General features: G+C 37.9%; 1 protein-coding gene across 1 annotated transcript in view; it reads left to right on the top strand.

Annotated features, from left to right (window-relative positions):
* TPPP (tubulin polymerization promoting protein) overlaps positions 1–18,487 on the top strand; it is an 87,487-nt gene that overhangs the window by 50,693 nt on the left and 18,307 nt on the right. The window contains exon 3 of the mRNA XM_063159127.1: positions 15,979–16,132. Coding sequence (XP_063015197.1) covers positions 15,979–16,132 — 154 coding nt within the window. The remainder of the gene's footprint in view (positions 1–15,978; positions 16,133–18,487) is intronic.

Raw genomic sequence — 18,487 nt, 5'->3', positions numbered from 1 at the left:
AGTTTTCCTGCTTCCGTACCAAATTGGATGAACTTGGTGTGCTGATTTAACATTCTAATTTTGAGTCTGACTTGGAAATCCATCTGACTGCAGCTTCAGTCAACATTGGCCATTCTGAATAATTTTGATAATTCCTTTCCTGATGTAATTTTGTGTTCTTTGCCCAACAATACACTATCTCATGCATGGTTGGAAGATTGTTCCTTTTATTTCCGTTTTAGATGCTACACCGTGTCACCCAGTCATTGGCTTCCTTGTCTTCCTTGTCTAATACTTCCTTGAGTACTAATCTGTGAAAGCCATAGTCCAGGTGGACAGTGAAGTGGTGGTAACCTGAGATAAACAGAAGAGGTATATAAGAGCAATCAGACTTAAGGACTACCCATGGAGAGCTGGACTTCTTTAATGTTAGGGGCATTGACTTGATGTTATTTGACATGACATTAGGCATTTTTGGAAGTTTTTTGACTCCACTTGTCAAAGCTTTGAGATAAAAAAGATGACAAGACATATTTTCTGGAGACAGTTACCCAAATAACTTAGGCCAAATGTTGATTAGATTTCTATATGTGCTTGCCCCAGGTGTGATCTCTTAATCTTGGAAGAAGTAATTTGCTGAAGAGCACAGCTTCTGCAACATACGTAGTAATTTTTAAAGGGCTTGCAGTATTGACTAACCTCTCAACAGCATTCTAAATTGTCATATGCTGCTGTTTTTAGAAAATGAAGCATATAGAGTGTACCTGGTTTGCATGTACGCAGAAGATTTCTGGCCAGAATTTCTGCTTTTCATCCTCATTGAGTTCTATTTGAAAATCTGGAGGTTTTTTTGAGCTTTGAAGTGTGAGAGGATTTGGCTTCTAATGCCTCTAAGGGGATGGACACTCTATAAGTGCTGCAGGTTAGAAAGACATAAAGACTTAGTAGTTTTTGTAGCTGTGGTCTCAGAGCTTTGTTTGTGTAGGTATAGGGTACTCTGTAGGTATAGGATAAGATGTTCAGGAGTGCATAAAACTTTCTTTGATTGTCAAACTTGAAGTAATTGAAGGAGAGCATTTGCCTGAAACATTTGCTTTTGAATTCCGGCTGGTTTTACTGTCCTTACTGTGAGACATTAAATAACCATAAATACATCCATCAAGAACTTAAGCTGGTTTAAATTGACTACTTGAATAAACATTCTTAATGTAGAGGTTCTGTAGTAAAAAAGATCAACATATAAACCTGCAAAGGTGTTTGTCATTTGTGTATTTTGGGAGCTTTCAGAGTAGACCTGTACAGGCTGGTACATGCAACAGAAAACATAGAGCTGAACTGTGTATATATACATTGTGTTAATCTATTGGTTTTGTGCCATCCTATTTTCTTGCAAGAGCCAGTTTGCTTTGTGCTTTATAGGTTGTGAGGATATACTTGACTTGCTTACGAACAGTATCTACCGCATTGGCAGTGCTGATGGAGGGCGACACCCCTATATGTTGAGTTAGATCCCATGGAAATTCTTCAGGGGCCTTCAATCAGAAGATTTTGTACCACAAATAAGTTAGTATATTCCTGTAAAGTAAGACAGTTTTCTGACACGCATTGGGATTAGAGCACACAGTCTAATACTAATTGCATCATTAACTGTCCACTATTTAGAAAACTTGCCCTTCTATAGAAAACATTGTGGGAATAGATACATTAAATATTCTTGCACCAGCATGTCGGTGGGTGACAATTTGGAGCAATACTTTGTTGCTTCTGCTGGTGAAATCATAGGGTTTAAAGAAAACAGTTTTCAGAATTGAGATAGTACTCTGAGAAAAATGAACATGAAGCTTCATTTTCTGAATGTAAGTAACTGAGAGCTGCTGGAGATTACTAGTGTAAGAATGTACTAATTTGTGTTTGTAGATGAAAGTATCCTTTTGTACAAAGCAAAAATCAAGAGGGCAGCAAATCTTACCCAGCACTGCCTCAATACCTTTGTTCCATAGCTGTTGGTCTAAATAAGTCACAGATTTCCAAAAGAGTGTATGCTTGCTCTTTTATAGTCTCCTCTCTGCTTTCACAATTCATTCCAGCATCTTGGAGTCTTTCCAGTTGTTCCTTATCATTTTGGTTTGTGATGATGATGTCTGCAACTAGGTGGGTAAACCTCCATTTATTGTAAACTTTTGCATGTTTTGAATAGGGAAGTGCAACATAAATGACAGAATGTCTGTATTGGTATCAACTGTCGTAATTTTCTGCCTTTCTTTTGGATTGATTTCAGATGCACATGAGTCAGCACTGTAAAGACTGATATACAGATCTTTAGTCCAGGGGAGGTGATAGATCCCCATGGAGAATTGGGTCACTCTCTGTTTATAGCTTTCACAAAGTGCCAAGACATTATTGGCATGGACTGTTCTGCAGATTCTGTGACACAACTGAGAGTTCCATTTGGAAAATGTGTTCCCTGCTCTGGCCACAGAGAGGATCAGTCTCTCACCCAACGAGTCAAAGGGGCTTCTTTTTGAAGCTGGAGGTAGCTTTATTGTAACTACTTGTTTGGCAGGCTTTCTCTTTCTCTAGAGTTGGGGTTTTTTTGTGAGGAGATGGTTAAAACTCTGTGCTTTGTCTATGTTCAATTATTTTGGTCTCTTAAGCTCACAGGCATGCCCTAATTACTTGTGAGGTATACTGAGGCTTCGTACAGTTGTTCTTGGTTATGATTAGTAGGGGATCTTCATTCAGATTGAGGGTTGCATTGTCAATTGCAACAACCTTGTGCTGAGATGAAAAGTGCCTAGAGATTGCTCTTGAGGTATATGAAGTAAGTGGTCAGATGCATTAGCTATTTTTTCCCTAAGCTGTGCAAAGGTAGGTACCCATCTCTACAAGTTATGGTAAGGATAAAGGCATAGCAGAAGTGATGAGGGCATGGCAGAAGAACTTATTAAAGAATATTCTCTGCATTGGCAGTAGCAGACATATGGATTTGGCTTTTGGATCTGTAGTGGAAACGAGGCGCTCTCGTGTATAAATGTTACAGGGGTTTTGCTGTTCTATAGTTTAGCCTTAACATTTCCCATCTGCAGTTTTAAAAAATAGTATTGTTCTCTTCAAGTGAATACCTCTTCAAATACTCTCCTACTCTCATTGTAAATGGTTTGAGGGACTGTTTTGGCCACAGTCTACCTATTCTTCTGTCTTCTTGTTTTGTAAAATGAGAATGCTGCCAATGCAGACAATTGCATCTCTAATTGCTGTTTCATAAGACATGAAGATAAGGAGGACATGGGGAGCAGAACATCATTGTGGATGTTGTTGTTTTAACATTGAGTGAAATCTCCTTTGCAAGAAACAGACATAGAATTGGAAATTCTCCAAGGTTGGGGATTGTATATTTAGAAGTTTGCTGTCACCATCCAATTTTCCCTTTCATATGGAAGGCAATCTTCCAGTAGGTGAGAAATATGCAGTTTCTTAATTATTTCTATTATATTTCTTGTTTTCTTTGAAAGAGAAAATGTTTGGTTTCTGCTCTGTGCATAACTGCAGTCTGGATTCTCCTTTCTTGAAGGTCATGATTTGGCCCTTGGCTGTTGGTTATGGCAAATAGTTTTGTGACTTTCTTTGCGCGTGACCTATGGATATGGACTAACACTGTAGTTTGTTTCTCTTTTTTCACTTGGTGTGTCATTCTTGATTTCACACCTTTCTATCTCCAACCATGGTCAATGACTCTTACACACTAGGATCGAGCTGGCATCAGTTAACACCAGCTGTCTATTTTTAATACTGCCACCTTCTCATATTGCCAGCAAAAAATGTTAACAGATATACATACATCCATGTTTTCTCTCTGTCATCAGGATCACTGAAACAACCTCTCCCACAAGCACATACTTTTTTACTTAGAGAGGTCCCTATGATTGAGTTATCACTACATTCATAAATTGCTTTTGTGGTTAGATGTGATTTGACATGGAAAACAATCCAAGTGCATGAAATCCTTTGAAAAACTGGAATGGTGCTGTTGTAAAACCATCTGACAATGATATTTTCTTAGTGAGACAATCTGATAAAACTCTTGGTTTTAAATTCTGTGTAATTAAACTCTAAAGGAAAATTCCACCTTGGATTAGAGGACTGCTGCTCTGGCTTCCATAGCTGCATTTTAGTCAGCAATGAGTTGCTTACTGCTGAGCTTGTCTGCTGAGCTGGCTGCAGCTCCCAAATACATGAAGCTGTGTTGCTTTGTTTAAATTATGTTTTAGAAATAACAATGCAAAACTGTTTTTGAAAAATACGTACCATATTTCTTATGTATAATATTAAATGGTATTGTACCTTTCTCACAAAAAACTCACTGAAAACCAGTCTGCAACTGTGGAAATATTTACTTGGAGGGTAGGGAGAAATCTCCTGGAGCTGGTTACCTCAGCTATCAGACAGTGCTTTCTGAATTTCTTGGCCAAGAAATTCAAGTAAACTTGCTGTATCCTGGTGCAGTGTGGTGATTAACAAACAGCTGCCGTGCCTGAACAGTGGAGTGAATATGCTCTATATGAATTCAAGGTTGTGTTACTCATCCCTTTTCCTTCATTTTACTTGTAATCAGCCAGGTGCTTCTTTTCTTTATATTGACCAGTGTAATTTCTGAATTAGGATGGGAGTTTTGCCTGAGGCCTCACTGAAACAGTGATCCAGACACCTTTCTCCATAGGAACAAGCAATAAAATGTTCAAATTGTACTTGCAGTTTTACTTGAGCTTCATAGTAATTTAAAAACATGTCCCCACAAAACTCCCCCTTTGCCTTGCCACCATTTTGCATTGTACTTTGTGTGTTGCTCTGATCTGGATTGGATCCATGTAGGAAAAATGGCTAAAAATTTTGGTAGTTATTAAATTCCTGTCTGGGAATTAAAAATCCCTCATTAATATTAGACATTGTAAGGATACACAGCTAGAGTTTTTGCTGAGACATCACAGTATCTGAGAAGGAAAATAAGAAGGAAATTCCAAGAAAGTCAGTAGCACATAGAATTAGGGGGTTTGTTTTAATTTAAGGAAAAACTGAGAGGAGAAAATTTTTTGAGTAATATGTTGTGAGATAGAAGCTTGGATGCTCACTGTTGTCCCATAATAAAGAATTGGATTCAGTTATTATTCTGTCCCTTGTGCAATGGTTTACTTTTGAAGTCCAGTTCAGTTCTCAGTGAAAGCATAATTTAAGCTCTAATATCTTGAGACGTAAGGAGTTAAGATCTTACTATGTCCAGTGCTATTTAATAATGCCATTGTTCTTTGTCCCCTTGAGTCTGAATTTTCTCTAAATCAAGTAAGATGTCATACCAGATAACCATTCAATATCTAGTTTTAGATATGAAGCTTTTCTGTTCTGGGTCTCATTAATAAAAACAGCACTGTCTTATGTAACTCTGTTTTCTAGTGTAAAAATTCCACTTTTTATTCCCTTGACAAATGTTGTGTCCTGTTCTTGGTTAACTGGTCTCATCAGAAAAGGTAATGATGAGAGGTAAATCAATCAAAACACTGATACTGTATGTAGAGAGAAAGCAGTAAGGAAGGCTACTGGTTACCAAAAGCCTGAGGGTGCTAATATGAAGGTTCATTAGGTTGTTTCTCTTTTCCTATCTCTGAGTGCCATGTATTTATACAAATTCAGGTTAGTAATATAAATGAAGTCCTGAAAAATAGCTAGTAATTTGAAAGCTGACCTTGAGAATATTTTTTTAGTCATTGTTCATACTTATGAACAATTTTGTATAGTTTCTATGGATTAACTGCTTGGAATAAAATGCATTCACTTCTGCTTAGAAGATGTTTGGCCATGCAGCGTTGACCTTACTTGCTTGTTACAATGTTCTAGAACGGTGTTTCTGTTGGATGTCATTTCTTTATACTTTGATTTGTCTCATTTTTAATGAAATGTTTTCACACTAGGTGTGAAATCAAGAGAGAGAATCAAAATAAACCAAAATGCTGGTTTGTTTGATTTGTTTGATTTTGGTTTTTTTTTGTTCTGGGATGTGAATGAGACATGTCAGCTCACATGGGATTGCTGGTGAGCTGTAGAAGGATGCCTTGTCTGTGTATCCTACTTTTCTTTCCCTGGGTTATCGGGCAGTGTGTTCATGTGCACTGCTTTAGCTGGTGGAGAAAGTACAGGTGATGTTGGTTCTTTGCCCTGTCATCTCAGTTGTAAAGCCTTTGCCCTAAGCCCCTGCACTTCAACAGCAAGAAAGAGCTTTTGAAACTGCAGTGGTTGTATCAGCTTTTTCAGCTCTCTCAAGATAAAATGGGAAGTATTATTATATGAAAAATCTTCTTACCACTAGTTTGTGTAGTAAGCTCAGCCTGGGGAAGACAGATAGATGAAGTTATTAGCTATTAAGAATGCTTAGTAAATCTTCAACTATTCTTAACTATTATTCTTAATAATTTATTATTAATAAATAAATTAAATGCTTTAATTTATTTATTTGAAGCTGACTTAATGAGCACTATGACCTATAAATCCTCTTGGATTTTTGCATTTTGGATGTGCTCAGCCCTGTCTCTGGCAGCTGGGCACAGTACTGGGTTGTTACACTGTGGTTAGTGTCTGCTCCCTTCCCCTATGGTCTATATGTATGCCTAGCCTTGCACATATCCTTAAGATGACAAGAACCAAAGAAAACAGCAAACAAATTGAGCCTGCTAGAGAAGAAACAAGCATATATGCCGGAAGCCTGATTTTGAGGCATTGTCTTTCTGCTTCAGCACTAGTTTGTACCCTACCATTTGTAGCTAAGACCTGTCTGCAGCCTGTTTTTTGAATTGCTTCTAATTTCTCTACTTTGGCCAATATTCCTGCTAGTTGCACTCACCCTTGCCATGTCCTTTAATGTCTTAACTTCCACCCAAATTGTGCTGTCAAATGATATCAATCCTTCATACACCCAAGGAATGGATTTCTGTGTTACTGAACATTATCTGCAAGTTGTATGTCCTTTATTGGATTCTTTCACAGGAGTAGACAGCATTCTAAGGAGTGATAAAATTATCTTCTGTCTTGTTGTGTGTGTAATTTGGGCAGAGTCCACAGGGTTGGCAACCAGAAGATGGATATCTCTCTTCTATAACAAGGAAAAGCTGAAGTACTCCCAGACTACTTGGTAGCGCATGTTTCTATCTTTTTCCAAACTCTGGTCCATGCCTCTCATGCCAAATACACTTGCAAACTCTTTTAAAGTAAGTTGGGGCACATACTTTCTTCAGGCTTCACAGAGTTTTCCTAGTACTTCTTATCAGTAGCTAACTATTACATAATCTTCATTATTAAATGTTCAAATATAGCATTATTTTTGTTCTCTTAAACTGAAAAAAACCTCAAATGAATGTGAAATATTGGATTCTGCTACTCTGTTTAGCTAAATTAATCTATTCCTCTAAGCTGTATATAGGTATGAGACCTACTGTCTGTTTGGACTTTCTCTTTTCCTCATCCTCTGTAAATCCCATTAAATCTCTTTAACCCCTTTAACTCGTTCTGGGATTTGCTTTTTTTGGAAGCTTTTACTTAGTAATGTTTTTGCCGAGTCATATTTGTTCTCCAGTCCCCCTTTGTTCCCTTCCCAGTATTATTTTATCTGATAGGCTTATAGCTGTTGGATTTCTCTTTTTTGAATTTCAGATTTTATTTTAAAGGAAACAAATTTTCACCATGAGTGAAGCACATAGGAAGCACACAGGGTAGGAAAAAAAGTCAAGAGGAGAGACATGTTAACTCAAGGATCAGAAAACAGTTTTCATAAGGGAGGCCTAAAATATTTAAGTTGCAATGAAGTCCAATGAACTGCTGGTTTAGTGAGCTGTTGATGTCCTCTTGCTTCAGGTTTTCATTGCTTTCTGCTTTTCTTGCTTAGCAACTGTCCCAGTTTCAGACACTTAGAATAATCTGGGCAAACTCTGCTTTACCCTTGCTCATTAGTGAGACAAAAAGCAACCGGAGGGAAAACAGGCCATTCCAGGTTCAGCTTCTGAGTAAATGATCTGTGGTGTTCTGCCCTTGTGGCCCACTCCCAGAGAGGTTTCTGTAAGTGAGGACTATTTGCAAGTAATATAGTGAGAGAATTTTGTACTGCATTTTGCATTGCACTTGTCTTGTTTTTCTTTCCTAGAAAACTGATAATGGCATTCACTTGTTGTCATGGGGTATATGAAGCCATCTAGTTCAGCTGCTGTACTGTGACTTGGCCAACATGCTATCTATCTTAGAGAGAGTAATTGTGAAGGTCATCTGGATGCCTTCATTGTCAGTCGTACTCTTCCTGCCAAAAGAATCCACTTGTAGTAAATAGCTATGCATTCAAAGGTGCTTGTGTTCCAGAATTGACCACTACTTTAGCTGAAGATCTCTGTTGTAGCTTCTAACTAGGATCACTTTTTTAAAAATATTGTCAATGCCTCTTTCCTCACAATTTGCCAAATTACTCCTGCTTGCATCAACATATGGATGTCTAATTTCAGTATCCTGTTTTACCCATTAATTGGGCAGAAGTCTGATGCAAAGTGATATTTGAAGTTTTGTTACCTTAATTTTGGTTTTTTTAACCATATCTCTTTAGAGCTGTTAGTTATTGCAGTGCAAATACCCTGATAGTATTAAAGTAGCTTTCTTAGCTTGCTCATCTATCCTCAGCTCTATTTTCAAAATTTATACACAAGCCTGTGCTTTGGGTTAATTACGCATTGTTCAGTTTTATCCAAGAAAATCTTCTCTTTTAAATTTTTAAGAGTTTTTTTTGCACCATATATCTAAGAGGTTTTTTATTCTGTTCTTGACTGATATATAGTGAAAACTAGACCTTCACAGGATATCTTTAATACTCCATTAGATTGCAAGGTTCTACCAGCCTGGTTAGCTGCCTAGGGACCTACCTTTAGTTTGGGACTTCTTGGCTATGAATTGTGCTGGTGGTAGCTTGCAGAAATTCTGAGCTGTGTAAGAGAGGAGAAAGTGAAAATTGCAAGAAGGAGGAAGGGAAGGGAAGGGAAGGGAAGGGAAGGGAAGGGAAGGGAAGGGAAGGGAAGGGAAGGGAAGGGAAGGGAAGGGAAGGGAAGGGAAGGGAAGGGAAGGGAAGGGAAGGGAAGGGAAGGGAGGGGGGGAGGGGAAGGAAGGAAGGAAGGAAGGAAGGAAGGAAGGAAGGAAGGAAGGAAGGAAGGAAGGAAGGAAGGAAGGAAGGAAGGAAGGAAGGAAGGAAGGAAGGAAGGAAGGAAGGAAGGAAGGAAGGAAGGAAGGAAGGAAAGGAAGGAAGGAAGGAAGGAAGGAAGGAAGGAAGGAAGGAAGGAAGGCAGGCTGGCTCTGCAGCATAATCTCATAATCTGCTTCTTGGTTACATAGCTTTGGACTTTGTGGTGATAGCATTACAGCAGACATTCTTGGAAAAAAGATACATCTGTTAGATGAGTGTTGTGTTTTGCAGAGATGGGTGAAACCTATTTTGCTTCAAGGAATTTGAATTTGTATGTGATACTACCTTATGTTTGTAGAGGTGCGCAGTACAAATACCACTAGCAATTGTTAGCGATATACATTTTGTTTATAGACCACATCATGAAGACTTGGTGTTTTTACAATTAGCATGGAAGAGACAGTGTCTCTTCTACTAAACAAAGAGGGGCAAATGATCTTGCCTGTAACAGCAGTAAAAATAAAGTTGCTGCTATAAAGTGGAAAGTAAGAAAAATCTTTGTATGAAAATCAGTAAGTTTCAGCTGTAGTGACTTTTTGTTGTGGCATGTTAAGATAAAAGAGAAACAGATAAAGTATGAAGTCAGGGCTGAATGTCATTAGGAAATGTGCCTTTAGTTAGTCCTTAGGGAAGAACGCCTGACTAATGGTCTTGTTCTCAGTGGTGATGCCTTTATGTGATTAATTTAGATGATTTTCAGTGTTTACTTCTGATAATTAAGAAGTGCTTCAGTATTAGTTAGCAGTTGCCTACGTAGATGTGGGAGCAATAGTGGCAAATCAGAAATAGCCTGATCAGGCTTATTATGCCAGTAAGTCACAAACTGTCACAAATAAGCTGCTCATGCATTCTCTTGCCAGCTTGGTCCTTCATTCTGTTTTCTGAATGAATGAGACTGCCTTGGGAATAAATATAGGAAGTACCCGAAGTTCTGTTCTGATTTACAAGAGGAGATGCTGTTGAGTTTTACTTGACTGCTCAGTTGATCAGACACCCAAGTCCCTAGTGAATTTAGAATTACAAACAAAACTCCTTCTGTTAGAGTTTATGCAAAAACATTTGTTGGGTTCCCACTTCTAGTTATAGTGTTTTTAGGCCCTTGTCATACCTGCTATACTCCTTAGACTGTAGATGACAATTTCCACAGCAGAACAGTCCTGGTTATTGTATCCTGCCATAATCCTGTCTGACATACTAACAAAAATAGAAGCTTCTCACTGTAATTCTACATTTTCTTTCCTATCTTCAGTGTAAGAAAATGGAAAAGTATCCTATTGTGATGGGCATTTGGGACGTCTTTTGGTAGATTGGAGATTACAGCAGGACCTATTAAGTTGTAGACTTTGTTCTATTAACACTGAGCTGTTTTAGTGCTCTGGAGATAAAGATCTCTAATATCAATCAAGGATTCTGTGTATCAGGTATATGGAGTGTAATTGTGTAGCTTTTCAGCTGAAATTGTGGACAACTGTTAATCCAAATAGTATTCAACTCCATGGTATCCATTTGCAGCAGTACACTTTCACATTTAAGAATTCAGGGCACTGTTAGTAGTAATATCTGCAAATGGAAGCTGCAATGCTTGCTGTTCCAATCTACTTTGGGCCAATGATTGATACTTTGCACTTTGTTTTGACTGTGCTGGTGTCCAGACACAGAACTGATGTTTTTATATGGGTGAACTTGGGCTCCCAAGAGCAAACTGAGGATTTCAAGCTTCAGTTCATAATCTCCTATTACGTAGTAGCCACATGTGGAGACACTTATCAAGGAAGGGGAAGTGATGGGAAGCTTCCTAAAATTCTTCTGAGTATGTTCATTCTGTTCCCAAATGTAGGCATAGATACAGGAGGCTGTCATTATTGTTTGAACACTGTTTCTGCCACTGAAGGATGATGCATTACAGTAATTCTGTTTGTTGTAAGAAGCAGACCTTAAAATAGAATGGTATGTAAGAATGTATCCTTTCTAAACATAAAGGTTTATTTGTGTCATAATGAAGTATAGGGCTTTAAAACTTTTTATTATTCATGTCCCTCATATATTTCTTTTCATTGAAGTGGCCAACTTTATGACACCTAGTTTTGTAAAAACGTTTCTTCCCTCCTACCTTCCCTTGCTTGTTGCTATTTTCCATTTTGTATTATTTTCTGGTCAGCTTTAATTGTCATTCTGATGCCTTGATTTAGAAAATTTTTTTCAATATACAGTTTTTAATCTTTCTATGCTAACTCTCTGGAATGCTAAATCTAAGAGATGAGTCTTAAGAGCTGAGTGATCACCCTTGGCATACTTAATTGTAGACAAGTTGTTTGAACTTGTAACACTTGGAAAATGAAAGTGAATATATTTGTTTTGTTATTCCCATGGAAACGAGATATTTATAATGAGCTTCTAAAACCAAGTTACAAATATACACAAAGAAGCTGATTCTTTGTAGCAGTTGCTTAATAAAAAGGAATTAGTTTATTTGGGGGGTTATGGGTTGGGTTTTTTTCTTAATTTCATGAGGTCTGAAAATCTGGTACAAGGAAGGGATTTCCTGAATGTGAACAGGACATAAAAATGGTGAAAATAAACTGGGGGTATGACAGCCTTGTGTGTTATGCTGTGTTCATAGTATTATAATTTTTCATAAATTATTTTGAGTTGGAGGGAGCCTTTTACATGTCATCTAGGTAAACACCACCACTTTGCCCTTCTCCCAGTGAGCAGGAGCATATTGCATGAAACCAGGTTGCTCATAGTCCCATCCAACCTGACCAGGGATGGGCCATCTATAATTTCTCTGGACAGCCTCTTGCAGTGTTTCATCACCCTCCTAAAAATGTCTTCCTTATGTCTACTCTGAATCTACCCTATTTTAGTTTGCAGCCATTACCTTGTCCCATCACAACAGCTCTGCTAAAAAGCCTGCCCCCATCCTTCCTTGTTAGCCCCCTAAAAGCTGCTGTAGGGTCTCCTGGAGCCATGTCTCCACCAGATTGAAGAACCCCAACTCTCCCAAATTTGTCTTCATGGCAGGGCTGTTCCTTCTCTCTGATCAACTCTGTGGTCCTCCTCTGGACTCACTCCAGCAGGTCAGTGTCTTTCCTGTGCTGGGGCCCCAGAGCTGGATGCAGTGCTCCAAGTGGAGCTCTCAGCACAGCAGAGTAGAATCCCCTCCCACAGCTCTCACGCTGCTTTTGGTGCAGCCCCAGATACAGGTGTTCGCTTTCTGGGCTGGGAGTGCATGTTGCTGGCTCATGTCCAATTTTCCATCCAGTAGTGCACACAAGTCATTATCCCTAGTGTATATTGGTGGACCTGGATTGGAGAGACTGTGTAAATCAAGGTTTGTTGAAAGACTTTTCCTCTGTCATTTCTACCTACTCAGTCAGTGGTCTGCTGTGCATTCAACCCATGTCTGTACAGACAGAGGAGAGGCGAGCATGCGCTTCTAGTTAGTAATCATGATGACAGCATCTGCCCAGAGCTCTTCAAGACCTGTCTCTAGAGAGAGGAGGGGTATAGGATTGCTGCTTGATAATTTAGATGCTGGTACGTGGCATACATGTACCATACCTCGCATACCAAAAATGCAAGACCATGTTGTGTTCCTAGGGTTTTCCACAAGACTTGGCATATGTTGCAGCTGTGGAGTTTTGGAGTTAATTATGATGCTTTACAAGTGGATTTGGTAATGTAATACATGGAGGAGCAAGAGGGGATATTTTTGGAGTGTAGAAAAAGATAACAAATTTCAAAATTAAAGCTGTTTTATTTAGGAAACTTGGGATATAGTTGCAAAAATTCCTTCACTCCCAATCCTGTTTTAAACATCACTCCAATTAATGTTGTTGTCTGATAAAGAATATCAGCCATGATGCACATTTGTTTCTCTTTCGCGGTTCAGCTGCAATAATAGTACATTGGTCATATATGTGTCCAATTTGTGATTTTGCCTTAAGCTAAAGAGGAAAAATCCATTCATTTCCTTGCCCCATGTAAGTGACAGGGAAGAGATGAAATGCGAAAGGTAGGTAGACCTGCGTCTTATACCAAATGTTCTTTGTTCGTCTTGGCAGCCGTATTTATGTATTTTTCCTTTTAATTCATACAAAAAAGTTATGCTCTTCTGTTTAATAAGTGTGCAAGCAGAAATTCTTCATGTGTTAATAAAACCCTGAGATCAGTTCATTTGTTTAGAGTGTGGTGCTAAGAGCAACAAGGTCATGGATTTGATCATTTAAGGGTTGAACTTGATCGTCCTTATGGGTCCTTTCCAGCTCAGAAAATTCTGTGAAAAATAAACAAGTCAACATGAATTTTTGCTGGTTTTGCTGAAAGTGATCATTCTCTTTCCCACTGCAATGATCCTGACTGATGATCCACGCTATACCTATGTGCTACAGAAGACTGCCTTTGGCAAGGCCTGAATGCTAGGCTTGGCTAGCCTAGCAGTGAGTCTGTAGAGAATTTAGGGTCTTAGGGTGTTGTTATGCTGGAGCATAACAACAGTGCAGTGATTGCAGTGATTGACAGTGCTTTCTTTTTCTAAATTAGAGGCAAAACAAAATGAAGTCTTGACCTCTTTGTGCTACTTAAAAGTTCTTGGACGTGTTTCATCAGAAGAGGGATGTTAATCCTAGTAATGAGAATCCTGGAGAAATTCCAGGTAGTTAATTGCAGTTTATTCCACCTGTCTTTCTGATTAATGAAATGCTGGATCATATTCTTTATTTCTACTGTCATGATGTTCTTTTACCAGCTAATTCTAAGATACTCCAGCACATGCTTTACCTAAAGCAGACAAGTAGTTGCGAACAGCAATGTTTGGTCAAAAAATACATAAAGTTTATTTTGTGGCGGTTGCTGACGTTTGATACATACGTTGGGCTGCATTGAAAATAAAGAATGCTAGTAATGAACAATTATGTAAAGGGTTCCCTTAGTGTTGAATTTTGTGGTGAATAACCAATTTATCTTTGTTTTAAAAGCCTGGTATAAAATTTCATTTTTGTTTAGTTAATTGAAGCAGGAGTCACTTTCTAAGTGTTGGTTGCTAAACCAGAAATATAATTTCCCCTTTTCATTAGTGGAGGCATCCTCTAGCTGAGAGGAATTTAACCACTGAAGGTATCTAAACGAAGATCAAAGATAAATCCATGATGTATAGCTGAATTGTTCTTCACAATGGTCTTTTTGACACTTGAATTAAAATTAGATCTGTGTGTACTGCTTTTCTAGCCCAAGATTTCTGTTGCTGGTGCATACTTTATCCTAGCATCTATTGTTTATTCCTCTATAAACAGCTGTCCCTGTTGAAAGGACTGGTCTGGGTTATGTGGTGGTGCTTGGTTATTTTTTTACCCTGATTTGCTTGAAATGTTCTCTAAATTGGCATAAAAATAAATGCTTAAGCAGCAAACAAAACTTGTGTAGTAGCATGTTTCCCAGCAACATGGACTCTCAAATGTTACTTTTACTTTGAGAGTTTTGTAATGTAAACATGTTCTGCTTTTTAAGATGGTACTATTTAAGATTATATCAGCATAAGTATCAAAACATCTTTTTGAAAATGGTTCTATTTGATCTGATAAACTTTAGTTCAGAATATATGGGTACCTTTTAGGGTTAAATTCTTATTCTAAAGATCAGAGAATCTGTAGTTTACTAATAGAGGAAAAGATGTGGTTTGTCTCTTCTGTAATTCATAACAACTAAAAATAGTTGGTTTTTGTTTAATGTGAGTAAGCTCACTGGTGCTGTTGCTTTGTACCTGAATTTTAAAATGAGGAACACTAAAACTACGTTAATATTAGGAAATTGAGTGGAACTGTGCTTACTCTGCAACATTATCTCCTGCCTAAACTGAATATTTTAAAATGCTAGAAAACAGACACGCATTAACCTTCTTTTGGTTAAACATATCACTGTAGTGAATGCTTTTTAAGAGTTCTGTCAACTGAAACCTTTGGTGTGATGGACCAAAAAAGATCTGCAGGAATGATAGTATAAACTGGTGTTTGTAAAGTGTAAATTTCCCATTATCAGAATTTGCACCACATACTTGTACAGCAAAATCTATGAGTTTACCAGGCTACTATATTGTGTTTTCTGCATACCTTTAAATGTTTTTTGAAGATGATGGTCTACAAAGGAAGACAGGTATTGAATTTAAATGTGTCATTTAAAAACTTGTCAGTCTTCAATTGAAAAGGAATTTCAAGTTTTAAAATGCATTTCAGTGGTTTGCTTTGCTCAATAGCAGAATAATTCTTAATTTATTTGTGAATACGTGAATAGTGACTTATAAATAATATGATAATAAGTTATTCAAAGAGGAATAAAAAGTAGTAAATAAAAAGACTTGCCTAAGATGCTTCAGATCTTGTCTTATACATGCAGGCATTATAAGTGATCTACCAAATGAGACTGTATTTAATTTGATGAGCTGCAGGCATTTTGATGGTAGACCCAGTCGCTTTATTTCCTCTTTATTTCTGAACATTCATCAAAGGAAGTCTGTGACGTGCTATCCTGCTGATGTGCTTATAAAAAAAATTATATTCCTGGAATATGTTTTATTTGACACCATAAATGGGATGCATGGGCTTTCCTGTTCTGTTACAGTTCTCTGTTGTTCACTGTGGTAAACTGAAACCATTCTGCTATTATTGAAATGCTTTTTGTGCTCTCTTGTAATTTCTTTCAATTGCTTTTTGTGCTCTCTTGTAAATTCTTTCAATTGTGTCTTTCAACAGGGGAAAGTCTGTAAGAACTATTACTTTTGAGCAGTTTAAGGAAGCTCTTCAAGAACTCTCCAAGAAGCGATTTAAAGGCAAAAGTGATGAGGAAGCACTTCAAGAAATGTATAAACTAATTGAAGGAAAAGGCCCAGGTTTAACTGGAGTAACGGTATGTTACTGGTCTGATGGACAGATTGTTTCTACCTGTCCTTTGTTCTATTGCAGTGTTGTTATGTTTACCACTTCCCTCCACAATCCACAAATCCAATTTCTCTGTGAGCATGAAGGTTCTGAGCGAAGACTCTGAGCAAAGCAGAATTGGAGCAAAGACTGTGCAACAACTAAGTATTGTGCTACTGTGTGTTCCTTTGTGGTACTGTCATTGTTTCTTCTAGGAATTGTACTATCACATAATAGCATGTCAGTAGCACCTGAGCTTGTGCATGCTTAGAACAATGAAATGTTTTTGAAGAGTGGTGTATCCAAATCAAAAGGAGTATAATGACATTAGAGCCTCAATAAAAAGTTTTAAGATGTTTTGTGAAATACCAGAAAGCAAAGACATCTTAAAATACATTTAATTACACCATGTGAATCCCAGAACACTGAAAATCTGGGAATAATTATCATGTGGTCTGGTCTTTGTTTCTTGTTTGTTCCAAGTCTGTCAGAGCTATAATGTTCTGTCTTTTTAATTTTAAAATACTGGTGTTGAGCTTTGTATATGAAAATGGAGCTATAAAGCATACTGTACATTAGCTTGATTGTCCTTTTAGATGCCCGGGCTAGGCAAGCTTTTTTCCAGTATTTTTGGAGATAGTGGAGTGTGTACCATCAGCTTGAATAGTTCTGTCAGTTTAATTCATCTGCTTAAAATTTGTGATCCTCCTGAATTTTGCCTGTAAAGCTCTGAATGAAAATGTAATCTTTTCAGAAACTGGTTCTCTACAAATGGTCAGTGTAAAATAAACATCAAGTGGAAATATCTCTTTTGAGTTCTAAAATAAGTTAGCTTTTTGCAAGTTTTTTATTTTATTGCTCTTCTACTCTCATTTAAAACAAGTGGTAATTTTGATACAGACTTAAAACTTGAACCTTCCTTTTTGTTCTTCACTTGCCTTAATAGATTTGAATAACTTCTTCATCTGTTCAGGGAGTCTTCTCTCAAATTGTGTACATTCTTCTACACCTCACTCCTGCTTCCATTTTGGGTATTTTAGCAGGCAGACACTGAAATGAGCAGTGTCTGCTACTAAAGGAGTAGTCTCTTTCTGTGTGGGATGCATGGATGAGAGAGCTTTGCAGATGCAACGTAGTATCATATAGGTTCAGCAGAGGTATATGAGTGAGCAGGAAGGGGAGAAAGAGTGGAGGGGAATATGAGCCAGAGATGTGAGGCTTGACTGTTCAATATGTGCCCTTCTGGGGAGAGTTGAGAAGTTAAGGGGATCAGAATATCTTGTTCTGCTACCTGGAAAAGTAAGGGGCAGGAGGCAGAGCTTAAAAAGGAGGGAGATTGCAGACGGGGAGTGTGTGCATGTGTGTATATAAAACCAAATTTCATGTTTGTTTTCTCATGCTAATTTAGTTCCTGGATGGTAAAAAAGACCCACAAACTTGGCAATTAAAGACATTAAAATAAATGAATGAACACAAGGCATCTCTCCTCCTGCAGTCCAGGAGCACAGATATGAATTCTCTATACAAGCTTTTAATGCTTAGTTTACTTTGGGAAGTCAATATTGTGGAAATTTCAAATTGTGCTGCTTTCTGTACGGTTAGATAAAGTTACTTTAAGCTTTTCTTAAAAGTTCTAAGGTAAGTCATGCCTTGTAGTGTGTGCCCTGCTCTGTAAAACTCTGCTATAGGTCATATAGATTTGGTTCAGGTCTCAGACAGAAAACTTCTACTGACACATTACTCTAAACATATTAGGGAAGGAGTTGAAAATATGATTAAGTGAAGCTTGTGGATAAGAATACTTCAGCAGCATGTGGGGAACTTAGTGTCTTGGCTTCTTCTCATATTCTGCACTGGGTATTCTGGGCAGGTAGATGGTAGGGTCAGTATGTGTGGACTAAATGGCAGCCTGGGGAAAGCACTCCTTCAGGAGAACAGTTGGAAAGTTTACCTTCACATCAGACAATGAGGATTTTAGTGCATGTTGGGATAGAAGTGATAGAAGATTTTTTATCTTCTCCTGTTTATTTTTTTCTTCTCTTTCAGAATGTCATAGAATTACAAAAATCCCTGCTTGTTGTTGATGTGGTTGAGAAGGCTCAGCAGCCAGACATTGAAACCAAGTGAATTTTAGGCTGCTTTCCAATCTGGGAACAGAACATATATTATTGATTTTGTCACAGAGGAAGAAAAACACAGAAAAGTGATACAGGTTAATGAAGCCAGTGGCTTTATTAGCTCACTTGGTGGTAATCTCTCAATAGAATATATGGTGTAGTTCATGTAACTTTGGCGGCTTGTAAACAGACATGTAAATGAAGTCTAGGGCCTTTTAATTGTCCTC

Source organism: Melospiza melodia, chromosome 1 (genome assembly GCF_035770615.1).
Source record: "Melospiza melodia melodia isolate bMelMel2 chromosome 1, bMelMel2.pri, whole genome shotgun sequence".
In the NCBI taxonomy this organism is placed as follows: domain Eukaryota; kingdom Metazoa; phylum Chordata; class Aves; order Passeriformes; family Passerellidae; genus Melospiza; species Melospiza melodia.
Note: the sequence above shows the minus strand (reverse complement) of the source record. Positions and strands in the feature narration are given on the sequence as shown.